The 21634-nt window shown below is 41.1% G+C and overlaps 1 protein-coding gene across 2 annotated transcripts in view; it reads right to left on the bottom strand.

Moving 5' to 3' along the window:
• Positions 1–21634, bottom strand: part of zbtb16a (zinc finger and BTB domain containing 16a) — a gene marked incomplete at both ends in the record, with an annotated part of 138526 nt that overhangs the window by 6168 nt on the left and 110724 nt on the right. For both annotated transcript variants that reach the window (XM_083889458.1, XM_083889457.1), the window contains one exon: positions 8533–8721. In XM_083889458.1, the coding sequence (XP_083745584.1) occupies positions 8533–8721 (189 nt within the window). The remainder of the gene's footprint in view (positions 1–8532; positions 8722–21634) is intronic.

Consider the following 21634-nt stretch of genomic DNA (forward strand, 5'->3'; position numbering starts at 1 on the left):
TTTCACCTTGTTGTTGTCGAGACACAAAACAACACTGCAGACTGGGACCAAACATGGCCTCTTTAAAAATGAGTAGTGGTCATGGTAGGGTAAAAATAATGTAAAGAAAACCTTTATGTTCCACTGTATCTGTCGTGTTGTTCCCTGTGTTTAATACCTACACTCTGGATAAATATATTAACACCATATATTTACATTGCGAGACAATCCCAGACACTGGTGGCTGCCCCCGCCTGGGTGAACATATACAGTACGTGCGGCGTCTAAAATGAAAGTGACAACACTCATCACGTTCTGCTCCTCAGGGCTGCCGCGGCACAGGTTCCCATGGGGGCAGCAGTAATGGATATTCAGATGTCAACGATCAGGGATATTATGATTTGCAGGAGGCCTCTCACCAGCGGTCCAAAGACTAATTGTATCCCGACATTTGACGACGAGCACCTCCTCGCATCATTTGCACCCACACCCTCTCCACCCGACTAATGTTGTGGATATTTATTAATGTATTTCACACCATTGCTGCAGGTTTAAGTCTCCACCAATGACCTATGCCTTTCATTATCTGCCTGTCCAGGCAGCGACGTGCCAGGGAATAAATTGCATTTCTCGTTATGTGCTGGCTGCCGCCCCACTGTTAAGGGACAATTTCACTCCCATTCTGCATATTGTAGTAAATATTTCATGTTTGTTACAGTATATATATGTGTTTATTTGGTTTACTCGTGCACAGAGATAGTCGCCATTTAAATGTCGATCTCATTTCGGGGTGGAAGAAAGCGTTCTCCATGCCTCCATGTGATGCTGAGCAGCTTACTATTTAAGAGAGGCTTTGATAGGGGTGGAGGGGAGGAAGGGAGGGATAAAACAGACAGGGACGGAGCAGGAGATGTGGGTGTATATGGCGGCGGCGGGCGGTGGGGGCTGGGTACAAAAAAAAAAAATCAATAAAAGTGACAGTCTTTATTTGTCTGCATGAAGTTATCAGTGGCTCCCGCTGTAAGACATTGTGCTCTTTCTAGCGTTTCAACCACAGCAGAGATCACAATCCATCACAGGAGCTCGGTGGGCTCGCCGCGACGCCGCAAGAATAATAATTGAGCTCCGATTCACCTGTCTTTAATTAGGGCCTCTGATCAGACCAGAGAGTGGGATGCTAATACAGAGGAGGTGTGTGGAGGGGTTATTTATGCTTAATGTCCTGTTGCTGCTGAAAAAATCTGGAATGAATAGGAATGCGGTTGTGTTTCACCTTGCATTTCTCCATATTATGTACTTCAAGTCAATCTATCCAATTATGTGTATGAATGTACTGTATCCTCTCTCACTTACTGTCGTACTATCTCTACTTACGATTTAAAGTATGTCTGCATCTATATTTGTAATTTATCACCTTTCCTTACATGTATGTGTTGTATCCTCATATGTACGGTCTCTTCCTACATATCGTGGTCTCTACTTGAACGAGCAAGTCCGTTAAGGCTGAACGATTTGGAATGGTGGTTTTGATGGTGATTTTCATTCGAAAAACACATTGAAAAGGATTGTCGACATACGTCCTGTCATTTATCGACTTTATATGCATGCATGTCCTGTTTCTACCTCCCTATGTATGTACTGTATCCTCATATGTACTGTCTCTACCTTACATTTACATATTGGTCTCTACTTACTGAACTACATGTCCTGTTTCTACCTGCCTATGGATGCACGTACTGTATCAACCTATCGATCTATCCGTCTGTCAAAAGTCCAAATGATTAGCCGTGATATACTGTTGCAGCTGGTTGAGGTTAAAGACTCGCCCTGCACTGATGATGTAGAATAAACAGAGAGCAGGTAAAATAATGATCCATCCATCTGTCTTTTACCGCTTTAACCTCCACATGAGGGTCGTGGGACGGCGCTGGTGCCAATCCCAGCTTAAAATAATGATTTTTTGTTTCAAATGATGTACTTTCTGTCTTCTGTCTTTTCAGTCAAACAGAGGGTTAGACACAATTAACTGTTCAGTATCAGTTGAAGAACAGAACCGGTGTAAAAATGCCAAGTGGCTTCTGCCCAGCTCCAGCATCCTGTACAGTGTGTGTGTCTGTGTGTGTGTGTGGGATGCATATCAAGGCACGTTATCCTGCTCTGGCCACTCGGGGACGCCAGAGTGCACGGTTGCACCGGCAAGAGCTTTAAATAAATCAGACACAGTTCTATAATCACAACTCTGGAGGATGTAAAGAGCCAGACATGACTTCCTCCTTCTGTCAGGATATTGAGGACACGTCCTCTGTCCATTCCTTCCCTTTCTCCCTCTGTCCTCCCTTCCTTTCTACACCCCCACCCCCCCATTTTCTCCCTTTGCTGTGACCACATGGCAGTGAGGCCACAGATGAGGACCCAACACAGTGAGCTGGAACCACAGACTGTGTTGGTGAGAGGACCCATGGGTGCCCCCGAGCATCGCCACCTGCGTCTCCTGACCGCCCGCCCCCCCCACACACACAAACACCACCGCACCAACATCTCTGCATTTACATATACCCACCTCCCCACCCCCCTATTACCTCTTTAGACTCCCCATAGGCCTACTGTGGGTGCCCATGGGCACCTGGGGCGTGTTCATTATACACGGTAAGAGGCTGTAAATCACTGAGCTCCATCACTGCCAGGTCCAGAACTGTCTCTCTCTCTCTCTCTCATTCTGGCTGTAGCACTATCAAATACAGCTGCGAACACAAAACACCACCGCCACAGCAGACAGCAAATTGGCTCCGAGTTGAAAAAAAACAAAAAAAAAACACGCACACACGCACAGACAGTGCACAACAACAGAATATTAATGAAGGCCTCGTCTGTAAAGACACCATGTGTGTGTGTGTGTGTGTGTGTGCAGCACAGCTGCTACTGTTACGAGCTCACATTGTATGTTTGTGCACCAGCACTTGAACCTTTACTGTACAAGTGACAGTAAACATATAGTATATATAAAGCAAAACAAAGAGGCAACATGGACGGGAATGTGTGTGTGTGTGTGTGCTGTGTCTGGCATGTTAATAGAGGGTGATGAAACTGCAGGTGGATGGAGGGAAATCAGAGGAGACAGCGAGTGAGCGAGAGACGGCCGAGATTAAAGACGCTGCTGAAACAAACGCCATTAAAGCGGGTTCCTCTCCTTCTCTCTCTTCCGTTTGCTTTAGCCCTAAACGCTGATCCTGCGTCAGCTTTCAAAAGATGAGCGTGCAGACAGGTAAAATGAAGCAGACGTAATGAATGCCCATAAAAGTGCTTGTTGCCGCTCTCTTGTTGTCAGTTGATACAACAGCAGCCAATAACCGAGAAAGCTTTTCCGCGGCGGATGAGACGCCACACTTTAACGTCCATTAAAATTAGGGCTTGATCTCGGTATTAAAACCTCACTGCGATTGACTCCCATTTCTGTGCAGGAATAGCTAAAAGGAAGCAACTGTACGCCGTGAAACAAACACACCAATAATAATAATAACACAAATTAAACTTAAGTGCAACCTTGAAATGCCATCAATCCGGTTATATAACCAAAACAACCTTTCAACACCCCGGCTGCTGCTTCTTCTTCTCCCGTTACAAATCTCTCTTCACGCAGTAATCGCTGCCAAAGTGCAGTTCAAAAATCTGTCAAACAAATCTTCGCACTAGGTTCAACAAGTGGATGAACTTTAAGCAAATTTAAGACGAATAACAAAGAAAAATGCTTAAAAGTGAGATGTTATCATCTCTGTGAGTCTGGTTAACTTCATTACATGATGGAAATATGCACGTCGGGCTGAATTGCTCTTTTAGGGAACAGAATCAGCATCAGTGCACATTATTTCATGATTAGATGATTATTTTTCGGTGCGTTTACACTTCTCTAAAACACTGAAACGAGAAACCGTTACATATCACACATTTTGGACAATACAAATGTGATTTGTATCCCAGAAAAGAAAGAAAAGAAAAATCTTCCACCGTCCCTACAATTACTGGATTCATCGGTTCGAAGCTTTTTTCATGATTAAAGCAAGATTTCTGAGGGTTCCAGCTTCTTAAATGTGAATATTTTCATTCGACATTGGAGAACATCATCATTTCCGGGTTTGACAAACACTTTTCTGACATTTTATGGACCGACGAATTCATGGAGAAACTAATCGACGGATTCATCGATTATGGAAATAACGATATTATTTTAAAGCACGGTCGATGGAGAAACTACAGCCAAACACAATTCTGTTTTAATAAGATTTTTATCAAAAAATGACCATCAAGAACTGCGGGAAACGGACGTATTACGGGCGCTTTTCACTGGACGGGCTCATTGTTTATTTTCTTATACATTTGTACATTTATTTTATGATGATTCCTTTCTTTTTTTGTATCGTATTGCTTGCTGAGTATTTCTAATCTATTCTGATGAACGTCTTTGCACAAAAGAATCTGTCTGTAAAAACAAAACATATATGATCGAACACAGTAAAGTAAAGTGGCTGAGAGTATGTCGCCTCTGCTTTTCCACCCTATTTTTTGCCCTTGTGTTACCCCTGCAAAAAAGTGTGAATACGATTATTAACATCAAAGCGTGAATGCAGAGGAATGCAGTGCCTCCACTTCTTCTTTTTTTGGGGGGGGGGGGGGTTGATGCTAAATTAGGACCTATTTCTGGAGCTGGTGATGGCTGCATGAGTTGCTGACTTTATAATCTGCCCCACCGACGACAAAAGGCTCGGCGTCATATTTAAGCGATTGCTTTTTCACGCGCGCGGGGCTCATTGTGGGATGAGGTTCAAAGTGTCTCATCTCCGGAGCCGAGGTGACATTTGCGGCAGGTTGGATCAGACGGAGACGCTGCCTCCTCCTCCTCCTTCTCCTCCTCGCTGTCCTCGCCAATGTCTGCACATGTGTGCAGCGCTACTGTACAGGGCGGCTCAAGCCAGCCCCGACCCCCACCTTCTCGTACCACCATCACAGACTAATGGTGAATTCGCCTGACTTGTAAATAGGGACGACCGCTCTCATCTCTCTGCCTTTCGTTTCAAATATTTATCCGGGGAGCCTGTGAGCTAAATCGGCTCTGACAGTGAGACTGTTATTTAAGGTCGCAGACAGGCAGCTGGGTGAGGGAGAGAAAAAGAGAGAAAAAAGAAAAGCCGCCATCCCTTTGCTGGTGAAATGGGATTCATTTCCATGTTTTCATATTCTGTCATGGTTGTGTGTGTGTGTGTGTGTGTGTGTGTGTGTGTGTGTGTGTGTGTGTGTGTGTGTTTCCCACCCCCCCCAGTCTGAATAGCCACATCCATCAGGCTACCTCTGCTCCCTTGCAACAATGTATTAGTATCCTGGCCTCGCCTCAGTGGAGAGCGAGCACCGAGAGAATTACTAGTGGACTGAAGTAAACAACAACAACAACAACAACATGAGCAGCAGCAGCAGCAGCAGCAGCAGCAGCAGCAGCAGATGAAGAAGGAAAGGAAAAAAGAAAAGAAAAATAAGTGGAAATGAGCTTAGTCTGACATGCAGATTTCTTTTCATTTCACTGACCTGGAATAAAGCTTGTTTTATTGCAGCATATGTTAACATATGAGAAGATATTAACATATCTAAGATTTTTATTTTGAAGTTGTATTTGACTTTGATATTTGACATTGGTTATAGTGACATTAAGCTGCAGTTTAAGAATAAAAGGTGCTATATGAATAAAGATAGATCTTTTTCTTGCTGATTTCATTAATTTATAACAACAAATTCATAGAAATTTACCCACAAAAAAACCCTATATTCTAATTTTTGATTTAAGACATAGAGCAGGACAAACTGAAGGAATACCTTTAAGGTTTACAGCAGCTATTACCATTAAACGCTGTAGAAGTTGATTACTAACATAAACAAAACAAGTTTATTTTAAATGGTTTTCTCAAATTTCACATCGTGTAGTATCGAAAGATCTCTTTGATAGTCTAGATATGTCCATATGTCTGATTTCATATGAAGTCGTATTTGACTTTGATATTTGACATTGGTCCCAGTGAATTTAAGCTGCAATTTAGGAATGAAAGATGCTATAAAAATAAAATATTATTTTTTATTAGGAATATATTCACGCCTAATTGATACACATTAGAATACGCAATTTAGAACACCAAATTTCTAGAAATGTACACAAAAAAAATTCTCATTATTAGGATACAAATTAGATTGTATTTGTAATACATTTTTTAAAAATTTTATGTAAAAAAGTTTATTTTAAATGGTTTTCTCAAATATTGAAGAGGCATTTTCTATAAAAAAACCTTTCTTATAGAATTTTCTCTCTGATAGTCTCGATATGTCCAAATAAATGTCATAAAATGACCAATAAATATATCATGTTTAAAGACATGGATAATTATTGTAGTCTTGTTAACGGAGTGATATTCAATATCACTGTGTATTAATACACAGTAAAATTCAGTTTAGCAGCAGTGACTTGTAAAACCCCCGATTAATTTTTCCTTAATGTCAATATTTTAACGACATAAAAACCACGTTACCATGAGCGATTCATGACGCATCAATACCTCAGACTGTCTCGGTGATTAAAATACGTGCGGTTCATGATGACGCAAATCTTTTTCTGTGCTGCTTCTGCTCTTGTTTATTTATGAATTTATTTGAGTAAAACATCGAGTGTGAGCTCTTTGAATAAAGTCGCAGACACTTCTGCAAATGCTTATTTAAGCATGACCTGAGCAGCAGTTTCTGAGTAGAAACGCTGCAGCAGCATTGTGCTGGTTCACCTGAGACGCTGATGTAAAACACTTTGGTTGGAGTGTAAGGGATTAATTAGGAACTTTTGTATTTTTCTTTTTTTTTAAGCTGGGCCCATGATTCTCTGCACATAATTTTCATCCACACTCTTACATTTTGGAGCTTTTGTCGGAGGAAAGCTCTCACCTATGATTGACAGCGACAGCCACTGAATTATGGATTCAAGTGTTTTGGATTTGATTTAATTTGTGTCTGAACTTGACGGTTGATACACGACCTGAGTCAGGGTTCAGATCCACACGTCAATTTCAATTTAATCTGGATATGACACCCCCCAAAAAAATAAGCAGCATACATTTAGGGATTTTAGAGCTTATTATTACAAGCTTTCGGATTTTTCAACTTCTTAACCATTTAAGGTACCATTTGGTCGACCACACTTTAAGTCACTATATCTCATTGAAAAATGCATCAAGCTGAACTCACTAACACTTAATGTGACTTGCTCTGAATGTTGTACTTTATAAATTATCCAAACCAGGTTTATAATGAACAGACGTCTCAACCGTTTGGTAGAGGCCTGTATCTGAAATAGTGTAGGGTCTAATAAAATAATTATTATAATAATAATAATAAATATATATATATATATATATATATATATATATATATATATATATATAGAGAGAGAGAGAGAGAGAGAGAGATTGTCTTTAATGTTATCATAAGTAAATTAAATAAAATAATAAAAAATGCAAATAAATAATTTTTCCTTTGCTTTTTTCGTGGTACGTAACTTAAAGGGTTAAACGTGGAATTTTTCTGGTTTCTTAGCACAATTTCACAGAAAACAAATACAACATCTATATATTATTTATATACACTGAAAAGACATTTGAGAACATTGTGATTTCCAGGTAAACACTGATTGGCATTTTTCAACATTTTCCTACATTTTAGGGACAAAAGAATACTTGATTAATCGAGAAATAAATATTTAAATAGAGTCCTCACATCTTCACCTCTAACACTGGTTACCTGTAAAGTCATAAAATGGCCTATAACTCCTCTGAACATGTCCAAATTAAGCAGATGCACCTTTGCTAAAGTGGTCAGTTCAATGTTAAAAAACACTTAAAACTTACTTCTACATGCTGGCAAAAAGTAGCTACATGTGACTTATTTACAAACTTATGTAATGAGTTGAGCTGTTACATAAATTCAGTGCTTCATTATAATGGTTCAAACACAGTAACCACACTCGACACTAGACTTAGATTGAGGTCACAGAGAAACATAACAAATTCAAATATTCAGTTCTTGGTCTTGAATCTTTTAGGTATTTTGGGTTAAAATTGGACTTGACAGTAAAGCAGCAGGGGAATTCTATCTGATCTGGTCTGAAATGCTGATGAATATCTGAGCTAATCTGCCACTCTTAGTTTCCTCAGTTTCCCATTTATGAGGACATAATGGACGAGTATTAAATGTCCTGATGCGTATTAATTTCTTTGGGTCGTGCTTCAGATGGAAAACCTTTTATTTGCTGCAGGCCTGAGCGAGAAGGCAGAATATTTGGTTCAAAACCAAGCTGTAACATAATCTGTACTTCTAACTTGTAATTAATTAAAATATTGAACAAACTGCTGCAACTGGAGGGTTTTAATGTCATCATAAACCCATAAACCTCAGACATAAATATTAAGAACCAACCAATCGATCAATCTGTAACCATTATGTAAGCCAGACATGAGAATAAATAGATGCATAACACACAGTTGCATTTCCACTGACCTGTGTGTGAGCGGAGGTGACGTTTGAGTGCAGTATGGCTGGGAAAAGTCCGGTTGCATTCGCTGCAAATGTAGCTGCGAACGCCGGCGTGGACTTCCATGTGCTGCTGCAACGCCGTCTGGGTCTGGAAACGCTTCCCACAGAGCAGGCAGAAGATGGCCATGTCCGACCCTGCGTTGGGGAAAACAACACATCAGGGGAATTAGAGATGAGAGCTGGAATAATTTACGACTTAGATTTTTAAAGGCTGATTCATCCATCCAAGAAAACATTCCAGAAATTAAAAAAATGTCAGTAAATGTTTTAATATTCCAAGAAAATGTCCAAATACGAACAATCGTGTATTTCCATACTTCTCCAGTGACTACAAGTCACTTCCGTACAAGTCATGCATCCAAAACCACAAGCGAGCAAATGCAGCAGGTATTTGGTTTGCATACAGTAAGTGATGGAATTTACAGGGTTCTTTGAATGCATCAGCAACAGGCATTCGATCAGCGGTGTCAGTGGTGCCAGACTTACGATGATTATCATATTTGTACGATAATTTTACCTTCTGTATGGTTAATAATTCCCATAATGTATGAGAATTTGACCTCTTTATTACATGGCTAAGTTAAAGGTGCATTATGTGATAAATCTAAAGCAACGAGCTCCTAATATGTCACAGAGACTCAGAAATAATGTTCATATAACAAACTGAACTCACCAACAACAACAGTACAGCCAAAATATTTGCATTAAAAAAATGTATTTTGCAGACTGCAAATCATGTTTATGTTTTGAAATCATGTTTTGGCATGTGGCGCCACCTACCGCCGTCTAACAATCATTGCAGTCGGTAGAGTCTCAGCTGCCGAGCAACCAGGGGTTGCCAGTTAAGTCAGAAAACGAAACCTAAAAGACCTTGTTATTTTGAATTTGAATATAGTAACCGTTTTTGGCCACATTCTTACATATGGCACCTTTAATCATTATAGGCTATAATATGATAATGTATGTTATGATACATTTCCCATTTGGCAACAGGACTGAGTGGACTGCATGTGTGTATGCAGAAGAAACGGAATTTGCAAGGTTCCTTGAATGCGCACAACACCCTGGACTCTGCATTACTTTCACTAGCTCTCATGCGCCGCAGTGACCTGCATCGTTTAGTTTCCCGGAATTTTTCAATTGGTGTTTTTTGTTATGAATAGTCAGTAGAAAGTCGCATGCACACACATTTTCAGCAAGGGTGGCCTTGAAATGAGCAAATATAGTCCCAACCACGGTTGTGGAGCCTCCATGCAGAGCAGTAATCTGCGTCTCCACATGACAGGTGGAGGGAGCGAATCAGCAAAAACAACAAAGTAGTCGACCCATGCTTTCTATTTCATATTTTCTGGCTTGTCACAGAACCATCTCGGCCTACATGAGAAACACTGTATTTACAGGTCTGTAGTTCCACACAGTACTCTTGTTTTAGGGTGGGTGAGTAGACAGATAAAGATTTCCTCTGCAATACTTCAATCGAATCTCGTCTGCAGCGAGCAGTGCACATTTTTCTCCAGCAGAGATAAAGAGCACACAGTTGCAAACACAAAAACACTTATAAACCACAAAACACACACACGCAGACACATTTGCACACTCCCGCGAACACACTCCCTTCACACTTTTTCAATTACCAGGCTGGGGGAAAACTCTGGGGAGGACTGAGTGTTTGGAGCTCAGTTTCTATTTCATCAGTCAATAACACATCTTTGGGGCAAAGCTGACACTAATTTAAAAATCTATGAAGAGCAGCCCGCCTCATGTTCATAACCACTGGAGGAGGCGGAGGGCCCACGACAGCCTCTACGCCAGATCAATCACTGTCTTGGCTGCACTGAACGCTAAAGAACAGGGGATGGAGGGAGGATGCACCGCTGAAGGATGATGATAGCAGGGAGGATGGAGAGGGAGTTTGTGGAGAGCACGTTAAGACGGGAGATTGAGAACACGGACGAGGAAAGCCGTGGGAGAAAATGATAAAAATCACACTTTTTAGTGGGAAATTAATAATTATTGACAAATCCTTTTCCGATTTTAGTGTTTTCATTAGATCCTTGTTGAGCATTCATGACTACGATGTCAGATTTACAAGTGAGGTTCATGGTTCCCAGAGGACGACATATGGTATATGTGTACACTTTTTCTTATAGCCTCACCATCAGAGGAGATTTTATGTTATTTTGTTTACACAAGACACAAATGATTTGTTTCTTTCTTTAATAGGCACATTAAAGGATCAACCTTTGTGAGTGCTCCACCTTCAGGAAAAACTTTATAGTTTTGACCCCAACAGCAGGGAAAGCTGGGGAAAAAACAGTATTTCATTAGCTTCACCTACAGTCACAAGAGGATAATGGCCACACAGGAAAAACAAATATTTGAGTTCTGACTTTAAACTGAAAATTCTGACTTTAAAACTCAGAATTCTGACTTTATTCTCTGAATTCTGACTTTAAACTCAGAATTCTGACTTTATTCTCAGTATTCTGACCTTAAAGTCAGAATTCTACTCAGAATTCTGACTTTAAAACTAAGAATTCTGACTTTAAACTGGCCCTAATCCTCTTCCGTAGTCTCTAACTGACGAATGCAGAATGTTAGTTTATTTATAAAATCTGTTGATGGACGGTTTAGTTTAGTTTAGTTAAGCCTGTCTACAGTGAGGTTGGTGAATAACATAACGTAACTAGAGCTAGTGCTAGATGTTTCTTTTTCCAGTATTTTGTTTTCCTTGCCCGTCTCTTCCTCTCCTCTTCTTTTATCAGTGAATAGACCATTGACTGGGGTCAATTGCTTCTGGAATCCCTCTGGGACTCTGAGTACTTAAGTGGGTTTGATTGACAAGCCTGCCTCCTATTCACCCTTGTTCCCTCTCTACCTCACTCCCTCCTTCTTCTTTTTAAAGTTTATCATGTATCTTAGGTCTGTCAGTGTGTTTGTATTCGCCAAGGACTTTTTTCCTCCAGCCGTCATCGTTAATGGACGTAATATTAAAGTAGGAAAATGTAAAAAGAAAACAAAAAAGTTTTGGAAAGTTTTGGTCTAATTGTCTTAGAGGAACAATAAGTGAAAGGGCCAGAGGATGATTGACAGAGTGACTTTGGTCAAAGAGGAGAGACTTCGAGTGGAGGGGGGGAAAAAAAAGAGGAATGTAAAAGGTTACCGACCTCTGACCTGGACAAAGGCGTGGAAATGAAGGAAATATGAAACCCAGATGCACACACACACACACACAGACACACACACACACACACACACACACACACACACACACACACACACACACACACACACACACACACACACACACACACACACACACACACACACACACACACACACACACACACACACGCACACACACACACACAGAGAAAAAGAATGCTGCAGAACAAAAGACGGACACACCACATTTTTACTTTGATGTTTTTACGGCAGTTACAGTCGCGAGTCACATCCATGTGTCAGCAGCTACTCATTCACTGTTAAAGCCCCGACAACCACTGCGTTTTAAAGTGTGTTTCCAACACAAATGAAGCAGGAAAGAGCAACTGAGACATAACTTCATCTGCATGTGGACTGTACTTGTTGAGCTTCAAAGGGAATTTATAATATTTGTTATGTGAGTCCCTTGTGTGCGATGCTTACATGGTCGGATTTGCATCTCCTGATGTGATGAAAACAGAAAACCTATAAGGCCTTGAAAGCTACTTTCTCCTTTGCTTCATTAACAGCAGTGCTAAAAAAACAAAAAACACAACAAAATCCAATCACCTCTACCTTCAAACAGCAGATGAAAACATCCACATGGTGAGAGTATAGTTTCTTTTTTCTCACATTCATCCTTAAAAGAAGTGTCTAATTTGACCACTTTACAGTAAAGCTCTGGTAATTAACAACACAAGAAAACAAGACAAAAGCACCTCCAAACCCCAAACAAAAACAGAAATCTGAATACTTCACAATTTAATTAAAGCCCAATTTATACTCCTGCGTAAAGTGCTCTACATAGGTTACACAGAGCCCTCTGCGTCGACGGAGAGCCTGTCAGAGAGCCTCTGCGTCGTCTCCGACTGCACTAAATATTTTTTAAGTGTTCGTTACTCCATCAAGGGACAACGGAGACGGCAAGAGCTGTGATTGGTCCTCAGGACAAAGCTGCTCTGTGCCGGCTCACAGTGAGCACCGAGCGTCCACAGAGGGGGAGCTGATCACCGCTGACAACGTCGCTGCCGAACTATAAATACGTCATATCTTAACACACACAGCACATGTTTAGACTCTAAATGGCCAATTTCTCGCCTCAAATTATCTTAAAACTGCGTTCCGTGACACAGAAAAGTGAGAAACGGCCACTGTTTCAACAACAATAGTCTTTCTCTCTCGTACGCCATTGCTCACTGTAGCCAAAAGCACAACAAACTTGCGTAGCGACCCCTACTGATCGGACGGGAAATTGCAGCGTGTATCCGTCCACGACGCAGAAGTATGAAGGCTTGAGGGGTCTCCTTGGTGACGCAGTCGGATAACGCATTACGCAGTCGGAGAAGTACAATGCGGCCTTAACAGCGTCAATGGCGTCAACATCGTAAACATTAACGCATGACTTGTTTCCATGACGACTGACTGGAAAAAGACACGTACGTTACGGCGCTAAAGGAGCTAACTGGTAAACGGTGCCTGGACTCCGGTGCTCCGGCACGTTAACATGTACACGTATGTCTTTTTCCGGTCAGGAAACACGTCATGCACGTCTTGTACTAATGTGCGGTAACGTGGGGACAGCCCTATGTTCCGAAAGCCCTATGAGGTTTGACCTCCTTGCCCTGTTCCGACCAGCGCTTTGAGATTACAATGGAGTAACCTCCACATTTCAAATACTGGCCTGGCCTTTCAGTGGAGGGCGATTTCGTGGCACTGCCCGAGGTACATGTTTCGCAGGACGGAACGAGCCGTACACGTTGGGGGAAGCGCAGATTTATCCCCAGCGCAATGTTCCCGATGGAGCAACATCAGTCGATGTGAGGGTAAGGGTTAGGGTTAGTATTCTGTAGGGATTTCGGAACATAGGTGTGTAACCCGTTAACGTTGCCCTGCACGAATCGAATTCCATCAAATTAAAAGTACTTCTACCTGAGGAGAGTGTTTTGTTTTGGCACCTCTTCAAGCTCCATGCAGCACTGGCCTCCCTTTCCTTGTGAGCAAACCACAGTTTGGCGAGTGCAGTGCAAACTCTGATTAGTGTTGGACGAAATTAAGTGGTGCAAACCATGCCGTCTGTACAGGGAATAATGTGTGTGTTGGAGGGAAAGTGAGTAAAGGTGTTTGTCGGCTGCTGATAGATGAAGAGAGCAGAGGAGAGATAAAAAAAAAAGGCTAGGAAAGGTAGGAGAAAAGTAGTTGACCCAGGAGGTCCATTACAGTGTAAAATTGAGTCAGCCCAAAGTGACACCTGAAAGGAGGAGCGGGAGTGGTGGGGGTTCTTAGTCTCAGTCCTGTTTGGTTGTTTTGGAATAATTTACCTTCTTCTCCGACCAGACTCTCCATCTCCCGCCATCTATTTATAAAAGCCTGGGCAGTTTGCGGCTCCTCATGTGTGTGTGTGTGTGTGTGTGTGTGCGGGGGCTGCGGTCGTGTCGGCAGTATCTTAATAGGGCTGGAGTGGCAGTGGCTGCTGTTATTTAAGTAGGGGATGGAGAGAGGCTGGTAATGGAGAGGAATACTCCTCGATGGGAGGTGACAGTGTCCGGATGGGCACAGATCTGAGAAACAGCCCAAGGCTAGAGGACAACCGCGGAGGCAGCCGGGGTTGCACTTTTGTTTTTGCACCAGCGTTAGAGCAATGATGTACCAACCCAGCTCTAATTAAACTTTGAGAAAGTCTTAAGAGATCACACTAATGGTCTGCAACTTACAATCAGTAAGATATTCATGACATTACACTCCATTTTTTAAATGGCATTTAGAAGTTTCTGGTGCTCTTACTAAGCTGCAGACTTCACATCAGCCCCTCAGGCTCTTTGACAGACTGTATATAAAAAAGGGATGAAGTCTGTGAAGGTGCATGAAACCTGCACTCTCTGGGGGGGAAAAAGGCCACCAGGGGGCGACTTAAATAGTACGAAAAAAGAAACCTTCTCTGGCAAAATGACCCCGACTTTATTTATAACATGAGTAAACACTTTCGAGAGTTTATGTTCTATGATATAGCATGGTAGATGTCAAATAAAGCTTGTTCTGTCCAGTATGAGGTGTTAAATGTAAAATATCAGTTCTAAATGAAACGTCAACTATTTCCATAATTGATTAATCGGTTTGAGAGTTTTCAGCGTCTTAAATGTGAATTCTTTGAATACTTCCTGGTTTCTTTGGTCCATATAACAAAGACTTGAGAACATCATCGTTTCCAGGTTTGACAAAACTCCGATCGACGTTTTCTGACACTTTACGGAGCAAAAGCTGACTCTATGGTATGGGCGAGTATTCTTACTTCATTGAAAGTATCTGTTCGTGTTGAACGATAAAATAAAAGTTCTCCTTCTCTAATCCCGCAGTTGTTTTATGATCAGTGTTTTAATTCGGCACTGAATCGCTCACAGATTTCGTTTACTGGTGGTGAAGCGGCCTCCGCGTGATCGCGCGAGACCAAATTTTTGTAAACGGAATCCAACATTGATCCGTGGTCTCAGAAATAGTGAAATAAGTCCTACAAAAGTGCTAAAAAAAGGGTGATAAACAATGGTATATGCATTTAACTAACTGTGAAAAATGAAAAGGCATATGCTTTTACACAAACGCAATGGTAACACAGCACTAAACAATTATACACTTAAGAATGCGCAGTATATCTCATTTTTACCCAATTAAAACCTACTTAATGATACACATTAGACCTTTAAGAAAGAAAATATCACACACGTCACGGTACACTGCTCTTACAGGCTCTAGATTTCTGTTTTTATGTCATCTACTAATGCACTTTATTTTCAAACTGAGAAGCCTGTGTTTGCACGTGTAAACACCCCCCCCCCCCTTAACATTTCCTGCCTTCACTTCCTCTATGGACAAACACAGGATTTACTCAATGCTTTGTGGAAGCCACACTATCTCAGAGGTCCCCACAGGAATCCTGCCACGTTTGACTGTAACAATTTAAAAAAGATAATGTTTCAGTGCGAGCGAGCGTTTAGGCGTTCGCCTCATAATCCTAAGCCTGAAGAATGAACGCCTGTGTGCCTCGGACTGTCGTCGAGACAGTTAAACGTGTCCCGACTGTGGCCTGCAATGCAGCGCGCTGAACAGAGGACCTGCCAGAGTTAATGAGGCAGAGAGCAGCGGGACCTCAGCACAAGGTGTTCAATCACAGGCCATTACCACAGCCCTCAACCACTGTTACTGCTCGCTCATGTCAATACCAATCCATAGTTTGTGTGTAGAGAGTGGAATAGTGACCAAATGTGAGCGTCTGAATCCTAAAATAAAACAACTGTAGCCATCTCTGTTTGACGTAGAGACCCTGTGACATACGAATATGGTTTTTATTTAATTCAATTACAATTATTCACCATGAACTCGACAAAATGTGACGTCGGCATCACAAGATGAAGAATCATAAAAATAGAGACATAATTTTGAGGTGTAAGGAAGAGGATTAGGGCCACACAGGAAAAAAACATTTGAGTTCTGACTTAAAACTCCGAAAAGTCCGAATTCTGATTTTAAAAGTCAGAATTCCGAGTTTGGCCCTAATCCTCTTCCGTAGTGGTGTGATAAAACTCAAAACAAATTATGCTGAGCTGCAAGAGTGAAAATAAAGGTTTTTCTGATTCATATGTGGTGGACAAAGAGTAAAATGGCTGGTTCCATTTCGTCGTCCACACCAAAACAAGAGGCGATACTGCATTTTTTTCTTCTTCAAGCAGGTAAACACGCTAACAAAAGGCGATTTACTCCTTTTCCAATTTCCAGTCAAGGAGACTGCGTTTCTGCTCTTTCTTCCACAACTGAGTCACATTCAACAGTTTCTGCAGGAAAAAAACAACAACAGACAACAAAAGAAAGCACCATGGAGACCACAGACAATATTATAATTCCACATATTTCACTTTAGTCACGTCTCTCAAATGCGATTTGACGATTTCTGCAGAGTCAGCGTCTAGACTGCCTCAAATAATAAGAGAGAGACATTAGCTCACTTTAACCAGGTATCATCTTTCCATCACTGATGATCGCAGCCTGAGAACACATCCGGTCTGGTATATTATATCAGAAGAAGAAGAGAACTCGTTACAACCAAATAAAATCAGAAGAAGAAGAAGAGTACTCGTTACTATGAAATAAAATCAGAAGAGAAGTACTCTTTGCTACCAAATAAAATCAGAAGAAGAAGAGTACTCCTTACTACCAAATAAAATCAGAAGAAGAAGAGAATGCGTTACCAACAAATAAAATCACAAGAATACTACCAAATAAAATCACAAGAAGAAGAAGAAGAGTATTTTTTACTACCAGATAAAATCAGGAGAAGAGTAGATACAGTACATGGAGCTTTTCTATCCATTCACACACTGCAACATGGACAGACGAGCAGAGCCAGGAATTTAACCCACAACCTTCCCTACCACTAATACATTTACTTCTAAAACTCAAGTAGATTTAATATCAGAAACTGACTGTTCATACTTAAGTACAATAAATGTCATATAATGACTTTTACTTAAGTAATATTATAATAAAAAAGTGACTTCCACTTTGACCAAAGTATCACTTTAAGATACTTTATACAAGACGAACTGTAACTCAGTTCCATGGTTCACTGCAAAACTGCCAGAGTCATTTCTTCCCTCCTCGCCTTAGTCTATCCTTACTTTACAGCAGTAAACAAAGCCTTCAGCTATCAGTCACAGCAACATCCATCCTGCCAGGTCGCTCTGCGGAATCACCAGCTCTGCTCGCTGCCAACGTTCCGACTGACAGTCGCCACAAACACCAGTCACAACAATCCTGCCTGCGTCAGGCAGAGCGAGGTGCAAGTGAAAGGAAAGCAGCCGAGCTGACATTCCCCGCTGCTCTTTAGCTTTCACGCAGACTCCCGTGTTTGTTGTTGCTCTCATCTGCAATCGGGCTTCATCACACGTTAGGTCACGGCTGCTCTGAAAAGGTCACAAACACCTTTTCGTACCTCCGTGGAGCATAACTGGAGAAATGCATCTTGTCACCGAGGAAACGGATAAATACCCTTCCGTAATTTACTACTGTATGGATCGGAAAAGGTCTCTCAGTGAAATATCGCGGCAGAGGCGTCACGCTGTGGTCGTGATTTGTTGGCATATCGCCGGACAGCAGGACCCCATGTGGGCAAGTGTGGCTTCCTGGAGAGCAGACACTCCACTCACACCACACAACAAACTGCAAATATGTCTGAAGAGACCAAAGAACAAACTGTTTATAAAAGAGGAAACGCACCAATCAGTAAAATAAGGAGGGTCACAAGGGTTTATAATGAAGTCATTTACACTTGTCTTATATTGTACAGGGCTAGTGTTAGTTATGGGGATATTCCTTTATTATTTTAAAACTGATTCCATTTCCATCAGAATCCTGACTTTAAAACTCGGAATCCTGATTTTAAGCTCAGAATTCTGACTTTATTCTCCCAATTCGGACTTTAAACTCAGAATTCTGACTTTAAAACAAATAAATTCAGAATTCTTTATGTTAACGTTAGAACTCAAATATTTTTTTCCTGTGTGGTCCTAATCCTCCTCCGTATTCACGTGTGCATTATCTGCAGATAAAAGACTCACTTGCACAGGGAAATTCTCATTAAAATTTACGTGTGTCAAATCCTCCCCTCGCTGAACCTTCTTCTCAAAAATAATCACATGAATGCTTTTTTTTTATATTAGTTTTTGCTCATATCATTGTTGTATTGTGTCTCTGCTGTCTATAAACACATTATTTTGATCTTACTATAATATTATTATAGTTTTTAGATCAGTAAAGCCTGTATTATCGTCTATACAACTCAGTGACATTTCATATCTGAGTAGAATCAGTCTAATGATCTTTCCTTGGACTAAATTCTATTTTTTTCTCACAAAATCATTATATGACGATCAACAAATTACAGACTACATTTTGAGCATTCCTCGGCGCGGTTCCTACGCTGCGTCAGATGAGAAAAGAGAAATTGCGTCTTAAGTCGCATGCTGAGCACACGGGCTTGGGTCTAATTGTACATTTGGCCTGGCGATGCAGTAAAGATACCATGTGGTGCACAACAGAAGCACGAGAGCTGCCAACACAGATGCAGAAATGAGGAAATAAGGCGCACACAGTCGAAGCAGTTTACATAACATGCATTGCACCCAAATTACATCACTCACCTCCTGTTTGTTACACACAAGCCCCTACAGCTAATGTTTAAATCCAGGCAAAGTAAACAATCTTGGCTCTGGGTGGGGATTAAGTTACAAGGCTGAGAAGATTGTTCTACAAATTGACGTTTCAAAGGCAGTCCGATTCGTCATATGATGTGACGCACTTGGCACACGAGCGGTTAACCATGATGCAAATGATGATATTTCTCGCTTGTGCCCAATCTTTCAGATTTGGGACGGCGCCACAGAAATGTTCCTTATTTTTGGAGCTCGCGCCTGCATTTCCCCCCCAAAAAAAGGAGGTCAGCGGGAAGAGGACACTGATTTTCAAACTGAAGTCTGTTACCTGTAGGCTGGTGCCATGTTCAAAGAGTTTTCTTGCACTGACTTCGTCCTCTTTTCCCAGCCTACATTTTCCAGTCTGCTCACTCTGATGTGCTTCAAGACGCAGAGAGACATAAATACAACAGTCCTGAAGTCTAATATAAGAAAGACTGTGATTATTCATCAAACTAAAGGAGGGAAGGGATGTCCGTTTAAAGCAGAAGTCTCAAACTCGTGGTCCTTGAACAATTTTGCATCGTAAATACATTGTTATCGTGAACTAAATATCGCTCCATGTCAACATACTTTTATTTTGAAATATCATTGAAATATCATGATAGAATGTCATGATACTGCATGATATTTTTCACTTGACGCGCCCCCTGCTGGATGCTACTAGATGTCCAGTGACCCCAAGGCCATTTGAAATTTGAGACCCGAAAAAGACGCAAGTTACGTCGAGTCCAGGCACCGTTTACCAGTTAGCTCCGTTAGCTCCAGCGTACCTGTGTACTGCATATGTGTACCTCTGTTTTTTAAAGTTTAGCGTTACTTTAGAGACACGTTTAACACGTTAACATGACGTCATGTGTTCTTTTTCCGATCAGTCGCCATGGAAACGCCTCGTGCGTTAATGTGCGTTATCGTTGACGGTTAAATGCCCAGCACAAACCATAAAAAATTATTTTCTTTTGTTCAGGATCAATGCTACTCAAAGTCTAGCTATTTTACCATTAGCGTACATGACAGTACAGATGTATGTTGACAAATGTGAGGATAAAGATAAAGAGGAAAATAGAGAGTAATTTATAAAATATAGAAAAGCAGTTAAAGGTGCCATATGTAAGAATGTGGCCAATAACAGTTACTACATTCAAATTCAAAATACAGAGGTCTTTAAGTTTTCGTTTTCTGACGTAACTGGCAACACGAGGTTGCTCGGCAGCTGAGACTCTACTGACTGCAATGATTGGTAGACGGCGGTAGGTGGCGCCACATGCCAAAACATGATTTCGAAACTTAAACATGATTTTAATGCAAATATTTTTTCTGTACTGTTGTTGTTGGTGAGTTCAGTTTGTGATATGAACATTATTCCTGAGTCTCTGTGACATATTAGGAGGATTTTATGGCCAGTTGCTTTAGATTTATTACATAATGCACCTTTAAATCTAAGGTCTGTAATACGTTATTAATTAAAATCCTCATGTTTTCCAGTTCCTTTCAGTGTTTCAAGGGGCGGAGCTTTGATGAGAGGGCTTATAAGAGGGGTGGAGTTCCACACAGAAAACTATTTTGACACATACGCTTGATATGAGATATGATATCAGTGTTTGAACTCGTCACAAACCGTACTAAATGCAAAATCCTGGTTTGTTTGCATCTAATGATGGTAAAAAAATGTTGGAAATGACTTTATCTTACAGGTTAAAAATTGTGCATAAATACATATTAAAACAAGCAAGAGTCAGTTAGTGTGATCTGTAGTAGCACACAAACATGAACCGAGCCCAGAGACGGAGGAATCAGCTCAGCGACCTGATAGATCTTACCATTATTCATCTAAGGGGGGGGAAACAAGAAAATCACAGAAAAGGCCACCTCTATTATAAGAAAGTGAAACGGCGTGCACACACACAGTCAACAACAACAAGCCCTAACCCTGCTGTGTTTTGTTTCCTTTCGTCCCTGCCTCCCTGTTCCACCGGGCAGTGATAATTCACGTCGGGGCCCGCAGCAGCGCTGACATTGTAAGATGAACTGCTCCCAGCTAGATTAATGCCACCAGATGCCAGGCGAGATGCCATATTAATTACCCAGAGATAATGTCAGCACAACCATATGGCAGCTCAACTGGCCATTTAGTTGACAGGGAGAGGTCTTTATAGCGGTGCAAATTTACCTCATCTGCACAGCATCACAGCCGTCGCCATATTTTTCTCCCCCCACTGTAAAGAGTGGATCACTTCACCACTATTAGCACATTATTAGTCAGACTCTAGTGTCTGCTCAGCATCTATAGCTCGCTATGACGGACAATATGTTATTAAAAAGACACAATATGTCTTATGTGGAGTGTATTAATGGATAAATATGATAACAACAACTGGGAACTAATAAAAAACAGCCGTTATTTCTGCGACATTGTGTAAAAAGTGGAAACACCATAAAAACAAAGTATATATTAAGTGTGTAGTCATCATATTTGACTTAAATGTGCTTACGCAGCCCAGGATTTCAATTACATAATGGTACATTTGTTTTAAAAAATAGGTTTTGACCCATTTCTTTTAAGGAGTAATTGCTCAGTAGAAATAAATAAGCTTAAGGCACAGACAGAG

This window comes from Microchirus variegatus, assembly GCF_963457635.1.
Source record: "Microchirus variegatus genome assembly, chromosome: 5".
Lineage (NCBI taxonomy): Eukaryota > Metazoa > Chordata > Actinopteri > Pleuronectiformes > Soleidae > Microchirus > Microchirus variegatus.